The sequence below is a fragment of the Stegodyphus dumicola genome, chromosome 6 (genome assembly GCF_044657685.1).
Source record: "Stegodyphus dumicola isolate Sdum_Otavi_A_Nest chromosome 6, ASM4465768v1".
Lineage (NCBI taxonomy): Eukaryota > Metazoa > Arthropoda > Arachnida > Araneae > Eresidae > Stegodyphus > Stegodyphus dumicola.
This window is the reverse complement of record NC_140773.1, coordinates 43,535,357-43,558,484: the sequence shown is the minus strand read 5'-3', so window position 1 is coordinate 43,558,484 and position 23,128 is coordinate 43,535,357. Positions and strand designations below refer to the sequence as shown.

Here is a 23,128-nt window from a genome sequence, read left to right as displayed (position 1 = left end):
TTAAAGTGAAGGCTCGATGACAAATCGGCGCATGCACTGAAACATAAATCTACATCGTAGCTTCGAAAAACATTGAATTTCCTTTTAGTTCAGAGGTACTATTCGTTGATCTTAGTTGTCCTTCAAGGTCCCTTAAGAGCCGTAATAACAACAAAACTGTTAGATGTGCTGAAACAAAATTGCCTAAATATCATTCATGATGTATGAGAAAATAAAGTATGGCATTTCTTTCATGTGTGCGGTTTATATACGAGGTGTACAAAATATAACTAGAATTACTTAAAAGCAATTGTATTATACTTTGAGTCTCCTTTAAAGTGTTTTCCCATCGATATTGATACACTTATACAAATGTTTGTCCGTCATTAGAAACACGGAAATGATTCTAAAACTCATGACCCAAAATAACACGAAAGCGTCTCTGAATTCCTATTTCTGTCCACTGAATTACTTTTGGTAACTTTCTTTACTCACAGAAATAGAAGAAGCACTTACTGAGAAAAAGCGATCTCGTATGAGGATGAAAGACGATAGACAGTCATCATGTTCGTCTAGAATGATCGGACAGGGAAATTTATTCATATTTGGGGAATTTCCTTTTGACGATAACCATTAGCAGGCTGTAGTATAACTCACACTTTTCTTTATTACTGCTTATTAACAGCTCGGATATCAGTCAAAGCCCTCTTCGTTTGGCATGTCAAAATTTTTAAATAAGGGAAAACCACGTACTCGCATATTAAAAACCATCATGTTTAGAGGTTTGAAGCTCATATGAAAGGTCTCAGCTGCAATTTCCTCAACTAAATAAATGTTATGCATTTTCGTTTTTCTCCTTTTCCTCAATTTAAAAGCTAAATTGCATGCATGCTCTTGTTTCTTTGTTCTTTTATTCAACTGAAAATTAAATTTTACTCATACGTTTAGTTGTTTTTTTTCTTGTGTATGCGCTTTTCCTCAAATAAAAAATGAATTTGAGGCTCATTCTTTGTTTTCTGTGGGTTTTCTCAACTAAAGACTAAATTTCCCTATTCCTTTTTTCTTTGTAGCTTTTCCTTACTAAAAAATGATTTTCCCGCATACCCTTTGGTCTTTGTGGTTTTCTTCAACTAAAAACTAAATTTTAGGCCTACCTTTTTTTGCGACTACAAACTAAATTTTACGCGTAGTATTCTTTTGTTTTTTGTGAAAGCATATCTTGAAAATCGAAGGAAACTGTGAGCAGACATTGACACAGTTCAGTATGAAGAACAAACTACTATACTCAGACAGATGTCACATGGCAAACAGGCGACGGCGACAGAAATCCTAAACAAACAATCGTGGCGCCACAATCACCAAAATCATGAATGCTGGCTTTCATTTTACAATTTCTGTTATTTTGGGATAGCGTTACGTAACATTACCAATCATTGTTTATTCTAAATAGATTTCCTATACTCATGTTATATTTTTCTTCCAATTTTTATAATTTTAGACTACATAATTCTAATTACTTACATAAATCTAGAACGGTTAAGCAAGTTTATTTTTATTTTTTTAAACTTCAATTCTTAAATAATTTATTTTTAATGCTGTTGCTATGCTAATTTTAAATGTTTATATTTATTTTTAATGCTTCATTTCATCTTTCTAAGGAAAGTTACGCACACAGCGTGGAAATTTAATGCCCCAAATCAGTCCGACATCAAGAGATTTAAATTGTGTGTCAGGGTACAAACATTACTGTTTCCAATCAGGTAAGTCTTCGAAGGTCTTATAATTTTCGTTAAATTTCTAAAACATTTAATATGAATTCTATCATAAAACATTTATGCAGTATGTTTGTAACTTTATAATAAATCATGTTATAAGGAATCTTTATCCTTCTCCACTTTGTGTTCTTTTAGTGCAACTGGCTACGAATCTCGACAAAGGCATAACTGATTTCTTGCATTTCCTGCTCCAAATTAAATGCCCAATATTCCTACTGTACCTGACGCACTAGTGCAAAAGTGGGTAAAACTGCTGACCACTAGTGTTATGGAACCTGCTATTTTAGCACTCGTAGGAAACGGTTTTTCGTATGTCGACCTTTCATAAGGCTTAGTTTGCTGATCCCTATTTTGCTACTAGATTAAAAACTTACTAATTCGTACACTTTTATATTGGCATAAATTTGTATTCCCTTGAAAGACAAATTCGATTCCTGATAACCAATAATTCCCTACGATTTATTAACTATCTAAGAAAAATTATTAAAATTTGTCAATGAAATAAAACATTTATTTCACAATAATAATTACTAAGTTACAGAAAAAAATTTACAAAACTGAATCACTGTTATTTTTGAAAGACAAAGTAAAAAAATCTGATGTGTACACCACATGACTTCCTTGTACGGAATGTTAAATTATACTCATTTTTTTCTTCAATTTCATTTAAATTGATTGGTTTGAATTAAATCTACTTCGTCGGCAGCGCATAAACCATAATAGAATAAATGCACTCTTTAAAATTCACTATATTTGTTTACTATAACGACACTCTGAATGCACAAAATTTATATCATTTGAAGAATTATCGTTGCCACATGTTCTATTCAAATACTATAATAAAGCTAAAACGATGTATGAAAGAAATTAAGAAAACAAAACAGAAAAGAAACAGTTTTTCTCAGACGATTTAGTATTTCTCATTCAATTAATTCAGTTCTCACTTCGCGACAAGGCAAAAATACATAAAAACTCAAAATATCTGCATTAAAAATTACGAAGTAAATCTTAAACACTTATTTCCTCGAAAAAATTCCAGAAAGGATTAAGCATGATTTAATTCGCAATAATAAATGAAGGCGTTATTTTTGTGTTGCGAAGCTTAGTCTCTCTAGATTGGCAACAAATCTACAATTCTGCAGTTTCAAATGTAAACAAATATGTCCTCCATGTTATTTAAAAGTTGACCGCACTTAAACAGCTTTTAAATTGTTGATAATTGTACAAATATTGCTTCCAGAATTACGAAAGGTATAAAACCCTTAACCGGAAGATGAAAACAACATAATTCAATCATTTTAAAGCAAAAAATGTACAATTTACAAACATATAAGAGTAAAGAAACTGAGATCACTGAGCCGGGTAACAGAGTGGATATATATATAAATATATTTATATACGTTTGGTGCGGCCGATTGCAACCAAAATACGAGGTGCACATCTATATGTTATAGCAGTCCTATATACAAAATTTCAACGTTCGGAGGCTACTCGTTTTTGAGTTATGCGAGATACGTACGTACGCACGAACGTACGTTCGTACAGACGCCACGAAAAATTCTCTTCAGAATTAATTTTAAAGCAGTTTTATAATTTTTTTGAAGGAAAAAAATATTTTCTTCTGTCCTTATGTACAGATATCACGCAAAAACATCGTTTAATTGCATTCGATAGCGGTCAAAATGGATATTTTCGTTGAAATATGTTTCCTGAAACTTTTCGCGATTACAATACTTCCTTTTTACTTCGTACAAGGAAGTAATTAAAGAGCTCTCTTGCTTTCAAACAAAATAAGCGACAAAAGCTTAAATAACAGTCTCGTCAGAATCTGAAAGCAGATAATAATAAAATGTCCCTGCTTTTAAAATTTGGACTTAAGGCTCAACCTTTCCTCTAAGGAAAAAAAATGAGGAAAATATTTATAGTTGGCAACTTGTTATTGTCCTTTCACGATCTGGCGAGAACACTCCTTGGCCGAGGCAGCGGTAACCATGGTTAGAGAAAATATGAGCTGCGGGCACTGGGTCTGAGAATTTGTGTGTGAAGTACCAAAAGTTACCAAGGGTTCAAAAGTTTCTCGTTCTAAACTTGAGTTTTTAACATAGGTTTTTTTTAGTGCATTTCCTTTTGGGGGGAGGCGGAAATGAGATATAGAATGAAATTTTCTGCTCAATCTGAAGAGATTTTCAATTTGCTGCGTTCAGAAATAAAGTACTCCGTTTTTAAATATGTGATGTTGGGCATCTAAACACATTCGAGTTAGAAAAAAGCATTCCAGGCTTATTCTCAGCATGCAGATAAGTAAAGTTTCTTGTATTATTGTAGGTGTGAAAAATATAAAAATAGAATCGTTTAAAATGCTCAAAAATATTAAGAAAAGTATTTTATTTTGCCGCGTGGCCACCTAAGTTGCCACATTTCAATGCTATCGAATCCACCTATGCAAGACAGAATCTGTGAGCACTTTGCTGTGCAACAGAGAAATACTATACCCTTCAAATACATCAAGATTATGAACCGTTTGCTTTGCATGAAGTATAGTATTTATTCATGTATATTTATGAAGTCAATGCTTTTGGAGTCAATAATTACTATGCACTAGTGTTTTCGAGCAAGTCAGTGCACATGCATTTATAAAAAAACATAGACATTGATAAAGCAGCTTTCAAGAAACCGTAACTCTCTGAATCAAACTGCGCAAATGCAAAAAGACCAAAATACGCTACAACTAAAATGTGTATCTTCTTCAAGAGTGAAGCCTAGAAATTATAAGATAGAAATTACAAACTAATTTAAAATATTTTTACAGCTTGAATAAAAAGGGGTGAAGTTTTAAATGAGTTCAGTCTCTTTATGGATCAGTTTCGCTTCCGATATTCTTTCAATGGTATTATTAGGATTATGATTTGCAAATTATTCACATAAGTTATCACCTTGCATAATTTAGACTAATGTGCTTTCCGTTTAAGCTTATGTAGAAGCAATCTGGTGGTCTCGGAATAAAAGATTGTGCTGAATCTCATTTTCAATGATAGACTATGAGGATTAAGGTAAATCCCATTATGGCTGTCTGCTTCATGTAAGGAATGCTTTTAAGACAAAGTCTCTAACAACGATCTTCTGGCAACCTTGAGTTCCAGATTGGCTTGTAAAAAATATCCTCTGTTTCTGTACATTCATAATGAACAATGTCAGTTAAAATTAGCCGTTAGATGTCTATAAATATAAAAAAAACATTTATTATACATGAAGTGTTTGGTCGCCAAAGTGGATTTTTTGCAATATTTGGCAACATTTTGAAATCTCAAAAATGTCCTTCCCCGTCGCTGCATTGCTATTTACATACACAAGTGTTAAGCCATCAATTTATGTTGATGTTCCAGTTCGCCCTTTTTTTAGTCCAAAGGGGCTTTGTCCCTAAAGGACTATTCTTTTCGTTTTGCGATTTTTCGTCGATTCACAACAAACGACGAATCACTTTTCAAACTATTGCCACAAAGTATTATCTCCCAGTGTTATATTTAAAGAAATTAAACAATGAAAAATCTGCATAAATGTATGTATATTTCTCGCATAAAACAACGGTACATACAGTCATCGAATTTTGAATGACGTAATCCTCCTACGAATATAGCCATGTGGAAGACCAAATTTGAAATTTGGAATTTGTTTTATTATCGATTTCCTATTTTGCAAAACTTTAACCAGTTTTTGATTTACAAACTCAAGGATTTCAAAGCGAGCAATGGCAACGTTGAACAGAAAAAACATTTTTATCTCCAGCGCGTCAGTCTCTGTATCGGAAATTCTGAAGATATGCTCGTTTCAAAACTATTTTGCGATTTTGGTGTTGAACTGAATTTTTTGGTTTAAGTGCGAAGAATGTGATATTTAATAAATAAATGTATGTAACACACAAAATGTTAAAAAAAAATCCCTTTGGACATAATTTAAAATCTGAAACGTGTCTTTTTTTTTTTTTTTTTTTTTGCTTAGCACGTTTAGAACAGAAGAATCGTTTACTGCTCCAACATTGCATTTTTCGCCTGTTGCTCATTAATCTAGATTATTAATTGATAAAAACAATTTCATCGAAATCACTTCTTTATTTCGCCAAATTTGCGATTTACATTTTTAAATAAATCACCAAACTGTTTGCGCCTTACATTATTTGCAATATATTCTGATAATTTCTTCTGTACAGTATGTCCATCAGCGATCGAACAGATAAGATGGCTGAGCACTAGTAGATCGACTCTGGTATAAATTCGGGCGAACGGAATAATTGCATGAGAAGTTACGCGACTTTATGCATGTGAATGCATACTAGTTTCTCTTTAGAAAGTTCTCTACGAAGCTATCTCTCCTAGCAGACAGAAAGCTTTGCAGTATTCTAATAAATCCTGATCCGTTCTCCTCTTTACCTTACCCATACTATATTTTATTTAATTCACAATCAACATGTCAACAAGTACATGAAACGCATTTTGTTTTCGCACAGAGAAGTAACAGTATGAAGCATATGTTTTCAAAGAGGAATTTTCAGAACTTCTGCAGCCTTTTTCAAATTTAAATTTCTTTGTTGCCCCTTAGCCTTTTAAATTTAATTTGCAAGCTACCATTCAGCTTTCTTATTACTCGGTCACTGGTGAGTATTTACACAAGGGTGGAAGTATCAATGTTAACTGCATTATTTTTTAATAAAATAAACCCAAAAGGCCTTCGTTGATGTTTCAATGAAGGTTCTTGTTTTCTAAATGCATTTTATATAGTAGCTTTTTGAGTTGACAGTTCCAAATTACTTAATGTTTTCACTGTTATTTTGCTTAAAAGTACAGTTATTTTTTTTTATTTAATCTACTTCAATTCCGTAGGTGATTCTAGAGGAAATCAGCACTTAATGTTGGCATCCTTACAGAACCTTTTCGTGAGAGAACATAATAGAATAGCTACTGAAATGAAAGTTCTTAATCCTCATTGGGATGAAGAAACAATATACCAAGAAACAAGGTTTGATACTTGCGAAATATTTTAGATAAATATTTTGCCTATATTAAGAGTTTTTCTCTAAAGCGAACTTTTTTATAATTTTATTTACGAGTGTTTTATTTTGCATATTTCAGTCGAATTATACACGTGAATGTCTCGAGTCATTTTATGGAAAACGAATACTGATAGAAATAACAGGTTGGAAATGAAACAGTTGTACTAAATTTCGCTGCGTTCTTCTTCTAGTTTTATCCAAATTCCCCACTTCTCTTATGTTGATCTGAAAAATTATTTCTTGAATAGGTGCTTTTAATATTCCCCTTTCGCATCTTTGATTTCATTACATGCCAAGCAAAGAAATTGAAAGGTGTCAAGTTTGTTGAACATGGGACCTTTATTCTTCGAAAGTTTATTCTTCGAAAGTCTCTTCCAGTCTAGAGATAGAGGAGTGTATTACAAAGATATTTACATATGATGTTAGCAAAATACGATTGTGATATGTGTTATTGCAGTACAATTACGTCGTGACTGCCATATAAAATTAGCTGTGGTTTAAAAAACTTGAAACACTACCAGATAATTATCAGTTCCTTGAAATGTAAAATGATATATGTATATACACATATGTCAAAACTATGTATTAAATATCAGTGTGCAAATCAAGTGGATTTTATCATTATCCCTCGAAGCCTTAAAGTGCAATATGTTATAAAATAAGGTCTATGACCTTCCGTGCCCGTGTAACCTTTCTTTTACGAAGACGTTTAATAAATACCGTCGAGCTGACTTCAAATGTTCGTCTACAGGCCGTAGGTCGGATGGCATGTCGGCGAAAATTTAGAGTTACAGATGAAGAAACAGAATAATTAGGTATCCTAAAATTTGCGTAACATAACTGTTTTTTTAATTCGGAATTCTTCTGTTCATATGAGTGAAAGCAGTCACTAAAGCACTTAATACAATTAAACATACTCAATTTACAAACAGAACGAGAACTTGAGATTAAAGCTTAGAAATTAGGAATCCAATTTAGTTAAAAAACATCTTCCGCATTAAGTATAACTTTTATTTCAGTACAAAGATTTTACTTTGTGAATATTTTTAAATATAATTTATTTTACACACGTGCAATTGTTATTTTTTAAGCTTTTTCTCAAATAGCTTTAAAAGGAGTTTATTACCTAAATTTCACCAAGGGATGTCCCAGTAATTTTATGACAGTAATAAAGTGGTCATTGAGGAAAAACGTTTGGCATTCCTCGTATTAAATACACTGCTCGAAAATGCAACACCAAGACGGAGTGGTCAGAAAGTGATGAAATTTGGAAAAAAAGACAGAGACAGCAAGCAGCAATAAATGATCTTTATTTCAAAATGATAGTCAGAATACAGAGCAAGAACGACGTCGGCTCAGTAGGATGTAGGACCACCGCGGATAGCGATGAACGAAGAAACACATCTAGGCATAGCGTCAATAAGAGTGCGGATGGTGTCCTGAGGGATGGCTCTCCATTTCCTTTCAACCATTTGCCACAGTTCGTCTTCTGAACGAGGCAAGAGCAGACTCTGCAAACGGCGTCCAATCCAAGTTTCTTTGGGCTGTCATATTGCCCTGAATACGAACTAGAGGTGACCTGGAATCGTAGGCAATAGCTCCCCAAACCATTATGCCACGTTGTCGCGTGGTGGGGCGTGCCACAGTTACTGCCCAATGAGATCTGTCTCCACGTCGACGCCGCACATGTATGCAGCGACTGTCACTGGATAAACAGAAGCGTGACTCATCTGAGAACACGACGTTTTTCCATTCTGTCATCCACATCTCTCCAGTCCAGCACCATTCTAAACGTTGGCGTATATGCTGTGGGGTCAATGGCAGTCTTCTTAACGGACGCCACGCCGTGAGTGCAGGCCACGTTCAACCAATCGACGGGAAATGGTTCTGGTCGACACAGGAACATCCAGGGTATCTTGCACATGCTGCAGAATCGTGGTAGAAGTGACTTGCGAGACCGCATAGCTTGTTGGCGGATGCGTCGATCCTTGCTTGTGTCGAATGGAAAGAGAGTGACAGCGCGCTTTTACTCTGTATCCTATAAAAGAATGTCTGGAACAACAAAAGGAAAATATGAAGAATCAAGATGGTAGAATGAGATATTTCACTTAGCCGCCATCAGTCGGCGAAGAATAATGAAATGAATGTAAATAGACCAGCAATGTGAAAAAATAGACCAGCAATGTGAAAAAATGTTGGATCAGTAAGGTACTAGTAGGTACTTCAAATAATTAACAAAATGTTAGGTTAGAATATCCGAAGGATATTTGTCTTTTGCTCTAGGAAAAGGTGAGCATCGCAAAGAGCTGATACAGCTGTTCGGATGTAATAGTACAGAAAGGAAATAATTTGTTGCAAGTTTTTTTATATAATTTTGTATAGCATCAGTTTGAAGATCTCTGTAAATATATGAATTTGGGATGAACCAGGGTGCATTAATAATTTCACGAAGAGTTTTATTTTGAATAACTTGGGTCTCTTTTATGTGAATTTTAGCGGCGTGTCCCCATACCGGACTGACGCAAAGTAAAGTAGGTCTAAGGATGGACTTGTATAAAATAAGCTTATTGTTGATAGTCAGATTGCTATGTCATGCGTCGATCCACGCTTTCTTACGTCACTCTGGCTGCACCTTCACCCCTCCTTCTTCCCACATTTCCTTGTTCCAACCATGTTCGCCATAGCCGATGCACCGTGCTCGCATCCATGTGGGTATCAGCTGCGATTTGACGTAAGGACCAACCCGCCCTTCTCAGTCCGATCACCATACCCCTCATAAAATCGTTTATCTGCTGGAAGTGCCTTCGTTGACGGTGGCATGGCATTCTCTCTTGTTACACGTATCCTCCGAGATGAAAACTAACTTTCTTCGATAATTCGACTGGCAGAAATAACGACACGAATATTGCCCACTCTGCACGTTTCTCTCGTATCTTACTTCACGTGCGTCGGAGAGCTGCGCATTGTACATCATTCACATAACTCAGTGACGTGCGTCTACTCTAAAATTTGCATAAATTTCTGACGACTCCTTCTTGGTGTTGCATTTTCAATGTCGAGCAGTGTATTTTAAAACATAGAATAAAATATAAAATGTGTATGGTTCAGATAAGTTTTATTCCAAAGGTGGCGGGGGGAGTACATTGAACTTCTATGATTTTACTTGATCTGGAACAGAATAATTAGTCTAATAACCCACACAGACGTGAAGCGAATTTTTGCTATGCTTGAAGTAACTATTAGTCATGAGAAGATTTTGAAAAATCTTTTTGTTAAAACGGAATTTCGAGCTTAAAAGTATTAAGTTAAACGTTTATACAAGTTTAAAAATCTTCTATAATAATTTATAGAAATTCTGTTGTACACATACTGTAATCTTATAACCTGCAGTAATATCAGTATCGTAAACAATCTCCATACTTACGTATTATCAATTATCCGAAATCTTATTTGGCATTACGGCAACATTAGCTGAGATTTTTGTTGAAGAATACTCTTTCTGTTTCAATATAACATTCTGCTCTCATAATGCAAACATCTCAAACAGTCGGTTAATTGATTACGGAAAATGCACTAAGACTACAGCAGACACAGGTCGCCAGTGTTTAGCGACTTCACAGCTTGGCCGCTAATGGACTGTACATGATGAAAACAATGAGTGTATATATATGTAAGGAATTTAAATTAAAATAATATTTGAAACATGTGTGTAATTAATCTTAGCCATATAACGTCAAAATTTGTCTTTGAGGAACCTCACAATGATATTTTTTACTTTCATTCTAGTAGACTGCCCTAGAATGCTTTTCTCTAATCACAATAATTCAAACACATTTTCCAAATTTAAATTTACTCCTCTGAGAAAAATACGAAACTAACGTCAATGAAAAATGAAAAATAAATGTCAAATAAAAAATAAGCAAAACAAATACGTCAAATAAAATAAAAATAATAAAAATAAAATTTCTAGACTTTTTATCACGGTTTTCTATCTAACCACTTAATCGGAAAGCCAAACTCATACTATTAGCACCAGCATAAATTATGACTAAAGGCATTTTTTTCTCATTATCAGACTGCTATCGCAGGTGAATAAGACTACATGGTAGAATTTTTCTTCGAATTATGCAACAAGGATACTTATTAAAAATCAGTTCAACTTGATCCAAATATCATTTAGTATAATTACAATTTTAAACGCATTTAATACTGCTAATAATCGTGTTCGATTTCATAATTTTACATTTTTTTTTTTTTTTTTTTTTTTTTTTTTGCAGGAAGCTTGTAGGTGCAATTATGCAATGCATTGCGTACAAGGAATTCCTTCCTTTGCTCTTAGGGCCGACTCGAATGTCTGAATTCGACCTGTGGCTCAATATCTCACAGTATGATCCCACTGTCCAACCGGAAACGCTTTCGGAGTTCAACACAGCTTCTTACCGTTTGCACAGTACACTTAATACTGTCGTGTATGAAAACGAGACATCATCAAGTATCCTCAAGATGAGGGACACTTACGCAGTTCAGAAACCCATCCACGAAAATGATTTTGGAAGTTTCTTAAAAGGAGCGTCTAAATTACCAGGTCATAAATATGGTCGGCATCATGTGGAGGATGTTATTAAGTATCTGTACAAGTTTGTATCAAATTATAATGTTTGCTGTAATTAACATCAATAGTATCCTAAATCTAAATTGTTTTAAAACTATGCTACTAAAATGCGAAGGATTAATATTGCATACCAGAAATCTTATTTGAATCTTTCCTAACAGTATTTATTTAGATTTTAGCCATACGCATATCAAAAGCCATTTGATAACATATAAATTCCTCTTCTTTAGGAGAAAAAGGAATTTTGCAAAAAGTGCGATGAAAATATAAGTTCGGTATATTAATATAGTTTCGATCTCTCGATATGAAATGATTATGCTTCTCCAATTTTCTGCGAATTCTCCTCCTGAAGAAGATGGACACTTTTTTTTTATTTCCTTTTAGATAAAGTTTTGTTAAAAATCTACTCCAAGCTAAAATTTCTTTTATAAGTCAAAGCATTCTTACAAGTCTGCCGTACTGTTTCTTGCTAGTTTTAATAAGAAATAATTAATCTAATCGTTATTATTATTATTTTAGGCGTCCTATAAATGAGTTTGGTCGTGACATCCAAACAATCAACATTTACAGAGGAAGAGATCATGGAGTGCAGCCATATATTAAATTGCTTGCATATTGCTCAGACAATAAAATTAATATAACTACATTTGAAGATCTCAATCAAGTAATGGAACCTGAAAATATTGAGCTGCTGAAGCAAAATTACAAGTAAGATATTTAAAAGTTGTTTCTGGAAAGTATGCATTCTGGAACAGGGAGCCACTAAAATAAATTCTGTAATTTACTTTAAAATCTGCTTTATAGAAGTAAAGCCGTCGGCCTGATCTGTACGCACTTTTGACACTACACATTTAAAAAAACACTACATTACACCACACCACTACTTGGCATTGTACTACAAAGACATCATACATTTACAAACAACCATACCCAATAAGACATGGTTGTTTGCAAATGTATAGTGTCTTTGGGGCTTGGCAGTATTTAAAATACCACCGATTTGAAAGTTTAGTCAAGCGGATAATGGCAAACAAAGAGAGAAGAAAATCCTGGGATTTTGTCCACAAGGATGTTTTCCATCAAATCTCAAAGATCGAGCTGAGCAGAGTCGTGCCATAACTTAATAAGGTGTCTAAAGTCTTCTTTCTGAAATGCCCAAGCCTTGTCCAGCGACACCTGCTCTTTTGCTTTTGGCCATGATGAAATCGAGGACCATATCTACCTCAAAATCAACAAGATAAGAGACGACAACAAAAATAAACCCATTTAAGAAGTATTTAATAAATAACTAAAAATATTTACAATTGTTATGAAAATGCATTCTTTTATTATCATAAAAGTTACATCTGTTTATTCGACAATGTGTCAAATTTACGTAACATTATTTGAACGTTTTATTTGTGGTATTGAAATTCCTGAAATTTCAAATTTCTGCCATTGAGGCTCTAAAATGAATGTCATTATCAACGATCACTTATATCTTCAATATTTTTATCTACAGAACTCCCACAAAATTTCCAGTTTGCTGGAAAAAAATGATAAAATAAGGTATGAAATGTATTTCAAATGGGGATCTATCGTCTGACGCGTGTCCACTTAAATTTTTTCTGTTATATTTAAGAGCATATAATTTTGGGAATATTTATACAGAGTTCTCAGTTCGTAAAGTAATTTTATGTCATGTGTAATAAGTTTATAAACCGCGCTGCTTTTTTTAGAGCGTATTGAGCACTGGCATACTATATAACGCATATCTGATTTATATTATGAAAAAGCTATATTCGTGGTGATATTTTCATTTTAGATTATTTTTGTTTTACAAATGAAACATGATTTCTTCTTAGTCAATCTGTCTTGAACAAAACGCACTTAACGTTAGGAATCAGAAACCTGCGTCTCTTTATCCTATCTCATTTGTACTAGGAGAAAATTGCTCTGGTGTTCTTCGTCAGGGTGAATAATCGACAACTCTTCTTTGGAAAAATATAGAATTTCCGTTCTACTAAGTTAATATCTAGAAGTTAATTGCCTTAATGTAGGAGAATGAACGAATTATAACTAGACAGTAACATATGTCATAAAACAGATTCCGCTATGTAGATGCAGAGCAAAATTTTGGACAATTTTATGTAATCTCTATGGCTATCAAGATCTATAGATCTCGTCAGGAAATTCTTTGTTTAACGAGGGCATTTAAAATAAATCATGTTTTTAAATTAAATTAAAAATAAAATAAATCAAATTTGCAGTAAAATAAATAAAATCATAATAGCACAAATATGTTTATTGTTATGATAATGAAATTGAATATTAATTATAAAACATTAACTCATAATCCGGGGAACATTCACCTTAATTAAAAGGTTGTTTTACAGCCATTTATTTATTAAATGCTTTGAACCGGTTCAAAGGGTCAATTTGAGTCTCACTAGATCTAAGACTAGAGCTAGCGGAGAGTACTCTGATTTGCTACTAACTGAAGAGATGGACTCCCAAACGGAACTCAAGGATATGACTGCAGAATTAAAGACACAACGCTCAAGAAATATTTATTACTTTTTACTAACTGCACAAACACAGTAAGCACCTTCTTAACCACACACCAAGGGTCTGGTTGCCGGAGCAAATAACGAAATGGTCAGTGAAATCAAATTATTTGAATAACAGTGAGCATCATTTCATCAAATTGTAGAGACATTAGGATTTTCAGTGATATCAAATTAGATTTGTAAATTATAGAGACAGTGAAATCAAATTTTTTTGGAGGCAAGAGAGATGAAAAATTAGCAAACACCTTCGCCGGGAATCGAACCACGGACCTCTTAATTACGCGCTGAGTGTGCTGACCACTACACCACGAAGGATCGCTAAGAAGGCGGGAGAAATACCTTATAAAATGAGCAGGAAAATGTCATAGGAACACTTCTAACAAGTATGTATTTATTGTTATCAATGTATTTTTAAATTATACGAGTTCAGGTTACATCTTTAAAACAGTGTATTTAAAGAAAGAAATCATTTCCAGTCATGGCATAGATTTATATGAAAAGCAACAAAATCTGAAAAAGTGAAAACAATTCGTAAAAGTTTTCAGTCAGCAATTCCCCAACATAAAAGCTCTAAAATAATTATTAGGTGACGAACAATATGATCAGCTACTGCAATGCAGTAAGCATATTCACTGATTATTATTTAGTATGGGATGGTGGGGTAAGACCAGGTAGCGAGAGTTTGAAGTCCTTATTTGTGCTTTCTAGCAGATAGATTCTGAAATGTACTGCACTAGCCAAAAAGAAGATAAAAGATAAAAGGATAAAAGTCAGGTAAAAAAGTAAAGACTTTTGCTTCTGAATTCACGACGTCTACATGGGTCAGTGTTTTTTTTTTTTTTTTTTTGTGTGTGTGTGTGTGTGTGTGTCAACTCTCCAGCATTCTTTTTTTTAAACTATTCTTGTTTAATAGTGATTAGAGTTATAAAAATTTCGCCTTTAGACCAGCTTATTATGTATTAATATAAGCTGGTCTTGCCCTAAAAAACACCCTAAAAGCAATAAGATTTAATCTAATAGTGGTGTGCTTCTGCTTTTGTTTTCATAACATCTGCACTCGAGGTATACTGCAGAGTAAATTATATTCTCGTTATTACTCCCTACGTCGCACGTATTGAAATGTAAATGTTTAGGTACAAAAAAGGAGTGAATATTCAGAATAGAGCAATAAATTTTTAATCTAGGAATTTTATTTGTTTTTCTATTAATCTAACATAGTTTTACCGTCCTTGGCCTAAACAGATATAAGAACGAGGTTTCACCTGCGAATACCAGAAAATACTTCAGTATCAAGAACGATGGGTTTCAATAAACAGATTGTTGAGAAATATTTGATTTGTTAAAGCGTTTCTGTTAGAAACACAAATTTTCTTGTTGTGATACACACTGGGTTCCAAAAATTAAGGAAAAATCACAAAAATATCGATGACTTGTTCAAAAATGAGCCAATTCATATAAAATTTGAACAATTTGTCAAATAAGAATTGCTGAGTAAAACCGCAGTATGCAAAATGGTGGCGATGCAATCGAAATGCGTCATCTGTGTGGAGACTTAAATTGCACGTTCAGAGCAAGCCTGCAGATTTCGATGTTGTACTCAGGTAAGAATTCTAAGACAGCCAATTTGTAACAATAACCTCCAGGCATTATTTGCCGTAAGAACTGCAATGGAGAGTTACTGGTAGACTAGAAGCAGTACAAAGTCAGACAGAAGTGGCCAGATGCCTAAATATGAGACCTTTTGTGCTTTATAGACTTCGGTAACGATTACTAATCACAGATTCGGCATTCAAGAGGTTCAGCCAAAGATGGTCATTCGCTACGACCAACACTGATGACTATCTTGTTCTAATGCGCACGAAGAAACAGAACCTCAACTCCGACTCCTCTCATATCCCCCCTTGCTGCAGCCACTTAATGATTGGTGTCAACGTCGACCGTGCGTAGGAAGCTTCACATAGGAAGTATGTACGCGAGGCCACCAGCCATTTATGTGCCGCTCACATCACGGCATAAAAAAACCATTTGAGGTGGGCACGTCAACTGGACAGCTGATCAATGGAGGGCTGTTCTTTTTATGCATGAGCCCACGTTTAGCCTCCAAAGCGATAGTAGGCGTTATTTGATTTGGAAAGAACCTGGAATCCTTATCATCCGTCAAAAATCCTGAAAAGAGATGCAAACGGAGGAGACAGTGTCTTTGTTTGGGGTGGTACGCACAAATCTTCATGTCTTTCCACGTAGAATCATGAATGCTCACGCCTATATAGATGACATCCTTGATGCTTAGGGGCAATAAGGGATAATTTCCTGCTACAGGACGACAACCCTTGACGTCATAGGACTCAAATCGTGGATTATTATCTTCAGCAGCAAACAATTCAGAGCAGGAAGTAGCCAGCTCGATCACCGGACCTATCGAGCATGTTTGGGATGGTTTAAGAAGACGTGTAGCAGCTTACAGTCCTACTCTTCACGTCATTGCCACAGTTGCTACTGCTTTGCAAAAGCATTGGCTCTCACGTCCTACGGAACTGATAGACTGCATAATGGACAGCATCGCACTTCTTCGCATGTGTTGTAGTGTTTCTAGGGGAGATTATGCTCCATATTGTATATAATTTTCCTATGCCAAACTGACACTTCTTATTTGTTCATTTTATGCATATGCTAATTTTATAACAACATAATTGTCTGGCAATTTCTTTTCATGTTATTTTATACCTTATGTGTTGTATAATGTGGGTCTGTTTCATTAAATTCTACAGCGTTTTGAGTAATCGTAATTTTTGTGGTTTTTCCTTAATTTATGATACTGGAGTGGAAGCGTATGCGAGTGACCGATAACTCCCTGCTAACAATGTTGATTTTCCCTAGAAAAATATTAAAAAACCATGCTCATTGATGACGTTACTCCCGAGTAGCTTTGCTCAATGTCCTTTTTTTCTGTTGATGCAAAGAGAAATTATTGGTTTCGAAAGTCTGAAGAAAATTTCGAGTTGTCTGTTGAAAAATTAGTCTTGATTTTGGACCGACATGCTCCACATACGAAATGCTTCGATCTGATCAACATTGCCTCTGGGAACAATGTTATTTTGTTAAGCTCGCCGCTATATTGTTCCCACAAGGAAAGGAAAACAGTTTCACTTTAAGAAACATAAAAAGAAAATCCCAAAACAAAACAACTAAAAAGAGAAGCGCATGAAGAACCAGTATAACAAAATAGTCTCATCAGAAAACGTGAATACTGAAATGATGATTCACCCGATGAAGACGATAAAATCTTATCAGACGTTGATTGTTTATAGGGTAGTGATGTCTTTTCTATTTCAGAAAAATAGATAGTGGTGGATCCAATGTAGAAAGTGTCTTGGTGGGTCTGCAAAAGCTTTAGTGAAGTTGAGAAAGAAGGCTTTAATTGTAGAATTTGTAAATAATATTCTTAAACTGTCATATGAAATTAAAGTATCTGCCACTTTTCTACTGAAAGTCTTTTCTCTAATTTCCCATAAATTTAACATGTGCGCCTGTCTTACCTCACTAGTAGGTAAGACTGGTTGAATGAATTTTTTAGAAAACTACCATTAATAAAGAAGTACTGAGTCTGTGACTTTTCAGGAATTATATTGTATACTCAGTTAATATTTTAGTCAAATTTGACAAACTCTAGATCGAGCAATTTAGCTCCAGGAGGCCTTCGAGTCTTAGCTATTCGCACTTTTTCCTACTAATGATTGTATAATAATGTTTATATCACTTTTCAGCTATCGAGTAATTTCTGGTGCCAAACATGAATATAAATTGCGTAGACATGGAGTTGTTTGCTAGTATAACCTTCCTATTACTATATATTCCTTGAAAGATTTAGTTTGTATTATCACTATATTTCTATTTTGGGACAAAATATATTGTAGGCTCAGTGCATGAATTATCTATTAATGTGAAAAGCGTTACTAATCGCACCCACCTGCTCACACTGAAGAGGCTACATAATTCCCTGAGCAGGTAAATATGTAACCTTTTCATACCTGTGTAGTTGGCATTCGTGTTTTGACAGCTGTTGGGATTCTTTCTTTATCTCAAGGGCACTTAAAAATGGCCATAGGCGATGGACAAAATGCGAATTAAAAAAATTACCCAAATTAATTATCTTGTAAATAAAAAAAATATATCAGGGTTTTCTCAGTAAATATCTCAAATTATAAAGTGCTAATGCTTTCCTATTAAACGCCTTTTATACAATTAAATAAACCGAAAAAAAAATCCAGTTCTCTTCTAATTATTAGTTTTGGTAAAAATTAATAACATGCAGAGTACACATACTTCCAAATTAATTATGCATAATAACACAAAGACACCATTATTCTTCCAAAAATATAATAATATCCAAAAGTCACCCGTATTTCTCTAATTAATTACCTTCAGACAAGTAATTAAATAAGGTTTCTCCCATTACATTACGAGTTTTATCTCATTTTCATGCGGCGAAGCCCGTCGAAATGGTAATAATTGTAGACAGTTAGTAAGTGATGACAACGTTAAAAAATTATTCATATTAAACCTGCTTAAATAGTAATGTATTCATTTGCATTTGCACCTGTTTCAAACTGCGTCGGATTTCGAGTTTTCTTCTGCTCGCAGTTTCTGCGCTTCTCTGAGGGGGGAAGGATGGAAAATCCTGTTTAGCATCTCTCACTAGTAAATGCGCAGCGTCCACATTTTTTAAGGGAAGCTTCATGAAAAACTGGGGTCACAATATACAGTTATAGAATATTATTGTGCTATTGTACAGTCTTGATTTTTCTTTTGTAATTGTAGTTTCCAAGATTGTACTTTACTTATACGAATGTTGATTTATTTAAAGTGGAATCACTTATGCAAAGAAGAACATTGCATGCAAAGTCACTTCTTGTATTTTTTATTGAACTTAAAAAGAGATTTGTGATACAGAGCAGTAACATATGCTTCTATTTCAGGGATGTGGTTGATATTGACTTGATTGTAGGGCTCCAAATGGAATATAACAGTGATAGTTCAGTAGTACCACCAACAGCTGCCTGTATCAATGCAATTCAATTCAAATTCCTCAAAGATGGAGACAGATTCTTCTTTACTCACACTGGTCTTCCTACGTCATACAGTAAAGGTGAGCCAAAAATACAGTTTAGAGTTAACATGATGAAACCACTTAAGTACAAACACCTTCTGAATAGTTGAATTAAAAATTTGGTGATGGCACTTAAAAATGTCTTTAAAATATATATTTTTGAATCCCGAAAAATGGTTTGTTCATGCTTCTAAAAATCTTTATTTGATATCATCTTAGTGTCTCTTTAATTGGTGTGCCTGAACACCAATCTACACATTTCAACTGCGAAATGAAATAACAAAAACAAAATAACTAGAATATACTTTTGTAGAGTACTTGTGCACTTACAGAGAGGGAGAGAAAGAAAGAATACAGTGCTTCAGTTTTCACTATCTATGAATTTGGAGTGATAAAATTATCGGTAAATATGTTATCACGTAGTATAAGTACTATGTTCACGACTCCATTTTGAAAGGAAATACCGCATTGCCGCTGCATGCTTTTGTGGCTTGAATGATTAGCATATACATTGGTAAACAGAATATCCTTGGCCCAAATTATTGCAATGTCACAGTTAAGTTTCCACGTTTCATGATCTCGAAAGTCTTGCAAGTTCGCTGGATTCGAACCTTGAACCGATCTACCAGCGTTCAGGCCCTCCAGCGACCGGCCGCTGCGGTGGGAGAAATTAAACTTGCTTTCTTATGGCGGAGTGACGTGAGTCTGTCGAAAATTTTCTTTTAGGAATTTCATGATGCTGTTGTTATGCAACGTTAGGGCTAACAATTTTCAAAATGATAATATGCTTGGATGACAATAAATTATTTATTAATTATTTATTATTAAATTATTACTTTATATATATATTATATACAGGGGTTGGACAAAAATATGGAAACACCTTTAAAAAAACATGTTTCTTTGCTTAATATGGTGTAGGAAACCCGTTGGCATCCAAAACAGCTTGCAGTCTTCTTGGAATGAATAAATACAGTTCCTGTATGTTTGCCAAGGGGATATTATACCATTCTTCCTGCAAAACGGTGGCAAGTTCAGATAACGATGTTGGCGGTGGATAACGAGAACGCACTTTTCGTTCCAATGTAGACCACAAAGGTTCGGTAATATTCAGGTCTGGTGACTGTGGTGGCCAGGGGAAACGGGACAGCTCATCCTCGTGCTCAGAAAACCAGTCCTGGACAGTGTGAGCTGTGTGAACAGGAGCTTTGTCGTCTTGGAAGACACCATCACCATCGGGGGACAAAGTTTGTACCATGGGATGAACTTGATCGGCCAAAATGTTCACATAAGTCTCGGCAGTCATGTTCCCTGACACAGTTATCATGGGGCTAGCAGAGAACCACGATATGGCTGCCCAAACCATAACAGAACCCCCGCCATGTTTCACTCTTGGCAACAAGCAGTCTGTATTATAGGCTTGAGATGGCGTTCTCCAGACGTAAACTCGGTCAGAAGTGGGAAACAATGTGAAAGAAGACTCGTCAGACCATCTTACTCGCTTCCACTGCTCTATAGTCCAGGCTTTATGACTTAAACACCACCTTTTCCTGTTACAGGCATTAGCATCACTGATGAGTGGCTTCTCAATTGCAGCACGGCCAGCAATTCCCTGTTTATGAAGCTCCCTTCTAATTGTTTTGGTACTCACAGGGTTCGGTAACACAACATTCATTTCAGCAGTAACTTTTGCAGCTGTGGTCTTCTTATTTTTCGTCACAATTGCCCTTAATGATCGTCTGTCACGATCACTCAGGACACACTTTCGTCCGCGCTGTGATTTAGCAGATGATGTTTTTCAAATATGCGGAATAAATCTTCAATACAGTACCTTTTGAAACACTAAACACCTCGGCTACCTTGCTTACGGAAGCACCTACCATACGTGCTCCAACTATTTTCCCACGTTCGAAGTCTGTTAACTCTGACATAATGCAATGACAACTTCACATAACAGTACTCCGACAACAACTGAACTGTTTAGCACATTTACGAAGTTGTACAGGTGGCGTCAGTAGTCAAAAACGCCAGCGCCACCTACATATTTCATTAAAATTAATCTTTCTTTTCAAACATGCATTTCACAAGGTGTTTTCATATTTTGTCCATCCAATGTATATATAAAGCAATGATATATATATATATATATATATATATATATATATATATAATACCTCTATTATTTTTTACCTCCCTTATATAGCTAAGGGAAATAAGGTTGTCCGACCCAAAATTTCGACAGCGAATTTTCAGTGAATAATAACGAATTAGGGTCCCCAGAGTAAGTTTTTGCTATTTTTAAATGAGGTCTGCATATATGTTTACTGTTTTTACAATGATGTCTATGCGTATGTGTGTGATGAATTTTTCGTTGGCGATAACTCTTTATAAATTTCCGAAAATTTTTGTTTTTCATATTTAAGCTTTCTGCATTCATATAAAGAGTTGATTAGATTTTGGGTGAAATCTGAAAACCGAAAGCTGTACTTTAGTTGAAGCCCATAGCAGTTTTTAATGAAAAACTGTAATAAATTATAATACAAAACTTTTCAATATTAGTGGGTAATACTTTAATATCAATGGGAACAACATATTGTATGATGGCTAAAATTGGTTATCCGGAATCAATACTTTATTTGTTGAAGCTCTGAATAGATTTTCATGAAAAAAATGCATTATGGTGTGATCGAAAACTTCTCATATTTACTATTTAATACTCGCATTTTCATATTCGATGCTTACACAAACATTATTGAAAACATATTAGATTTTGATTGTATATGGTAAATCAAAGCGGTACTTTCGATATACCATATATAATGAACGCTTAACAAATTTTAGTGAAAAAATATATAATCACTGTTATATGCGTTTAATATAAAATTGTGCAGCACTTATGAAGGCTATTTCGGTTATATCTAGACGTGATATGTATTTATATAAAGCAGTATAAGAGAATGATTTTATAATAGTGCTTTGTTTGCATCTTAATAATGATTGCGTACAAACCTCCTTCGGGAATAAATATTATATATTTAATAATTATAATAAATATTATATACATCGAATATGCAAATATGAGTATTAAATAGTAAATATGAGAAGTTGTAGACCAAATCATAATGCATTTTTTTATGAAAATCTATTCAGAGCTTCAACAAATATATAAGTATTGATTCCGGTTAACCAATTTCAGCAACATCCAATATGCTGTTCCCATTGTTATTGAACTCTTGTAATGCAAGAGCTGTGACTTTTACTGCCAAAAAATACACTTATTATTCTCTCTTGCATTGTCGATGATGAAGAAACACAACAGCAAATTTGAATACACCTATTCATTTACTTCTTACTGATCCTGGAAAGCACGGTACTCACTATTCAGGTGTATTTCCAAAAACTAACGAGTAATTGTTTGTTGATACCTAAATATCGCATGAATTTTACGTGCAAGTGAAAGTAATATTAGTTTTGCTGATGCTACAGAAATAACATAGAAGAAAATTAAATTATGGTATTAGCATCGAAATTCTTATTTTAAATATCTTATAAAAATTTAATTTTTTAAGTTAAAAATTAAATTATTTGTTATTCAACTGCCCAATAAAATATATTTTTAACGAAACGAAGTAAAGGGAAAAACATTGATTACGTTTATGTAAATTAAATAACTTTTCTATATGGTCAATTATACCTAAGAGAATATAATCTAAAAATTTCCTATTATAAACATTTCTTTTCCTTGTAACAGCAGATTAGATTTTATTTGCAAACAATCAAACAGAAGTGATACTTTACTTAAAGCTCGTTGCTATTTAAATAGACGCAGGAGATCATACGCTGGTACGGGTTTTCAATCATTTTCAAGTTACCAACCTTACTATGCGACCAAAAGTCGTGAGATAAAAATACCGCTAGGTAATAAATTTGTAGAATATTTTGAGCTTAGTTGTTTATGATGCTTTTGGGATAAGTGAGATCAGAATACAATTCAGTCAAACAGTGGGATTAAAGTACGTTTGTTCAATACGGCTCTTCTATATATTACTGTATGGAAGTTTA

General features: G+C 34.2%; 1 protein-coding gene and 1 long non-coding RNA gene across 4 annotated transcripts in view; one reads left to right on the top strand and one right to left on the bottom strand.

Annotated features, from left to right (window-relative positions):
• The window catches only part of LOC146996731 (uncharacterized), a 115,168-nt gene that overhangs the window by 69,857 nt on the left and 22,183 nt on the right, over positions 1–23,128 (bottom strand). The window lies entirely within an intron of this gene.
• The window catches only part of LOC118192166 (immunomodulatory peroxidase-like), an 88,694-nt gene that overhangs the window by 62,040 nt on the left and 3,526 nt on the right, over positions 1–23,128 (top strand). For 2 of the 3 annotated variants that reach the window (XM_035363061.2, XM_035363062.2), the window contains exons 8-12: positions 1,638–1,739; positions 6,629–6,764; positions 11,076–11,435; positions 11,930–12,118; positions 18,936–19,105. In XM_035363061.2, the coding sequence (XP_035218952.2) occupies positions 1,638–1,739; positions 6,629–6,764; positions 11,076–11,435; positions 11,930–12,118; positions 18,936–19,105 (957 nt within the window). The remainder of the gene's footprint in view (positions 1–1,637; positions 1,740–6,628; positions 6,765–11,075; positions 11,436–11,929; positions 12,119–18,935; positions 19,106–23,128) is intronic. The other variant, XM_035363063.2, reaches the window with a different exon arrangement.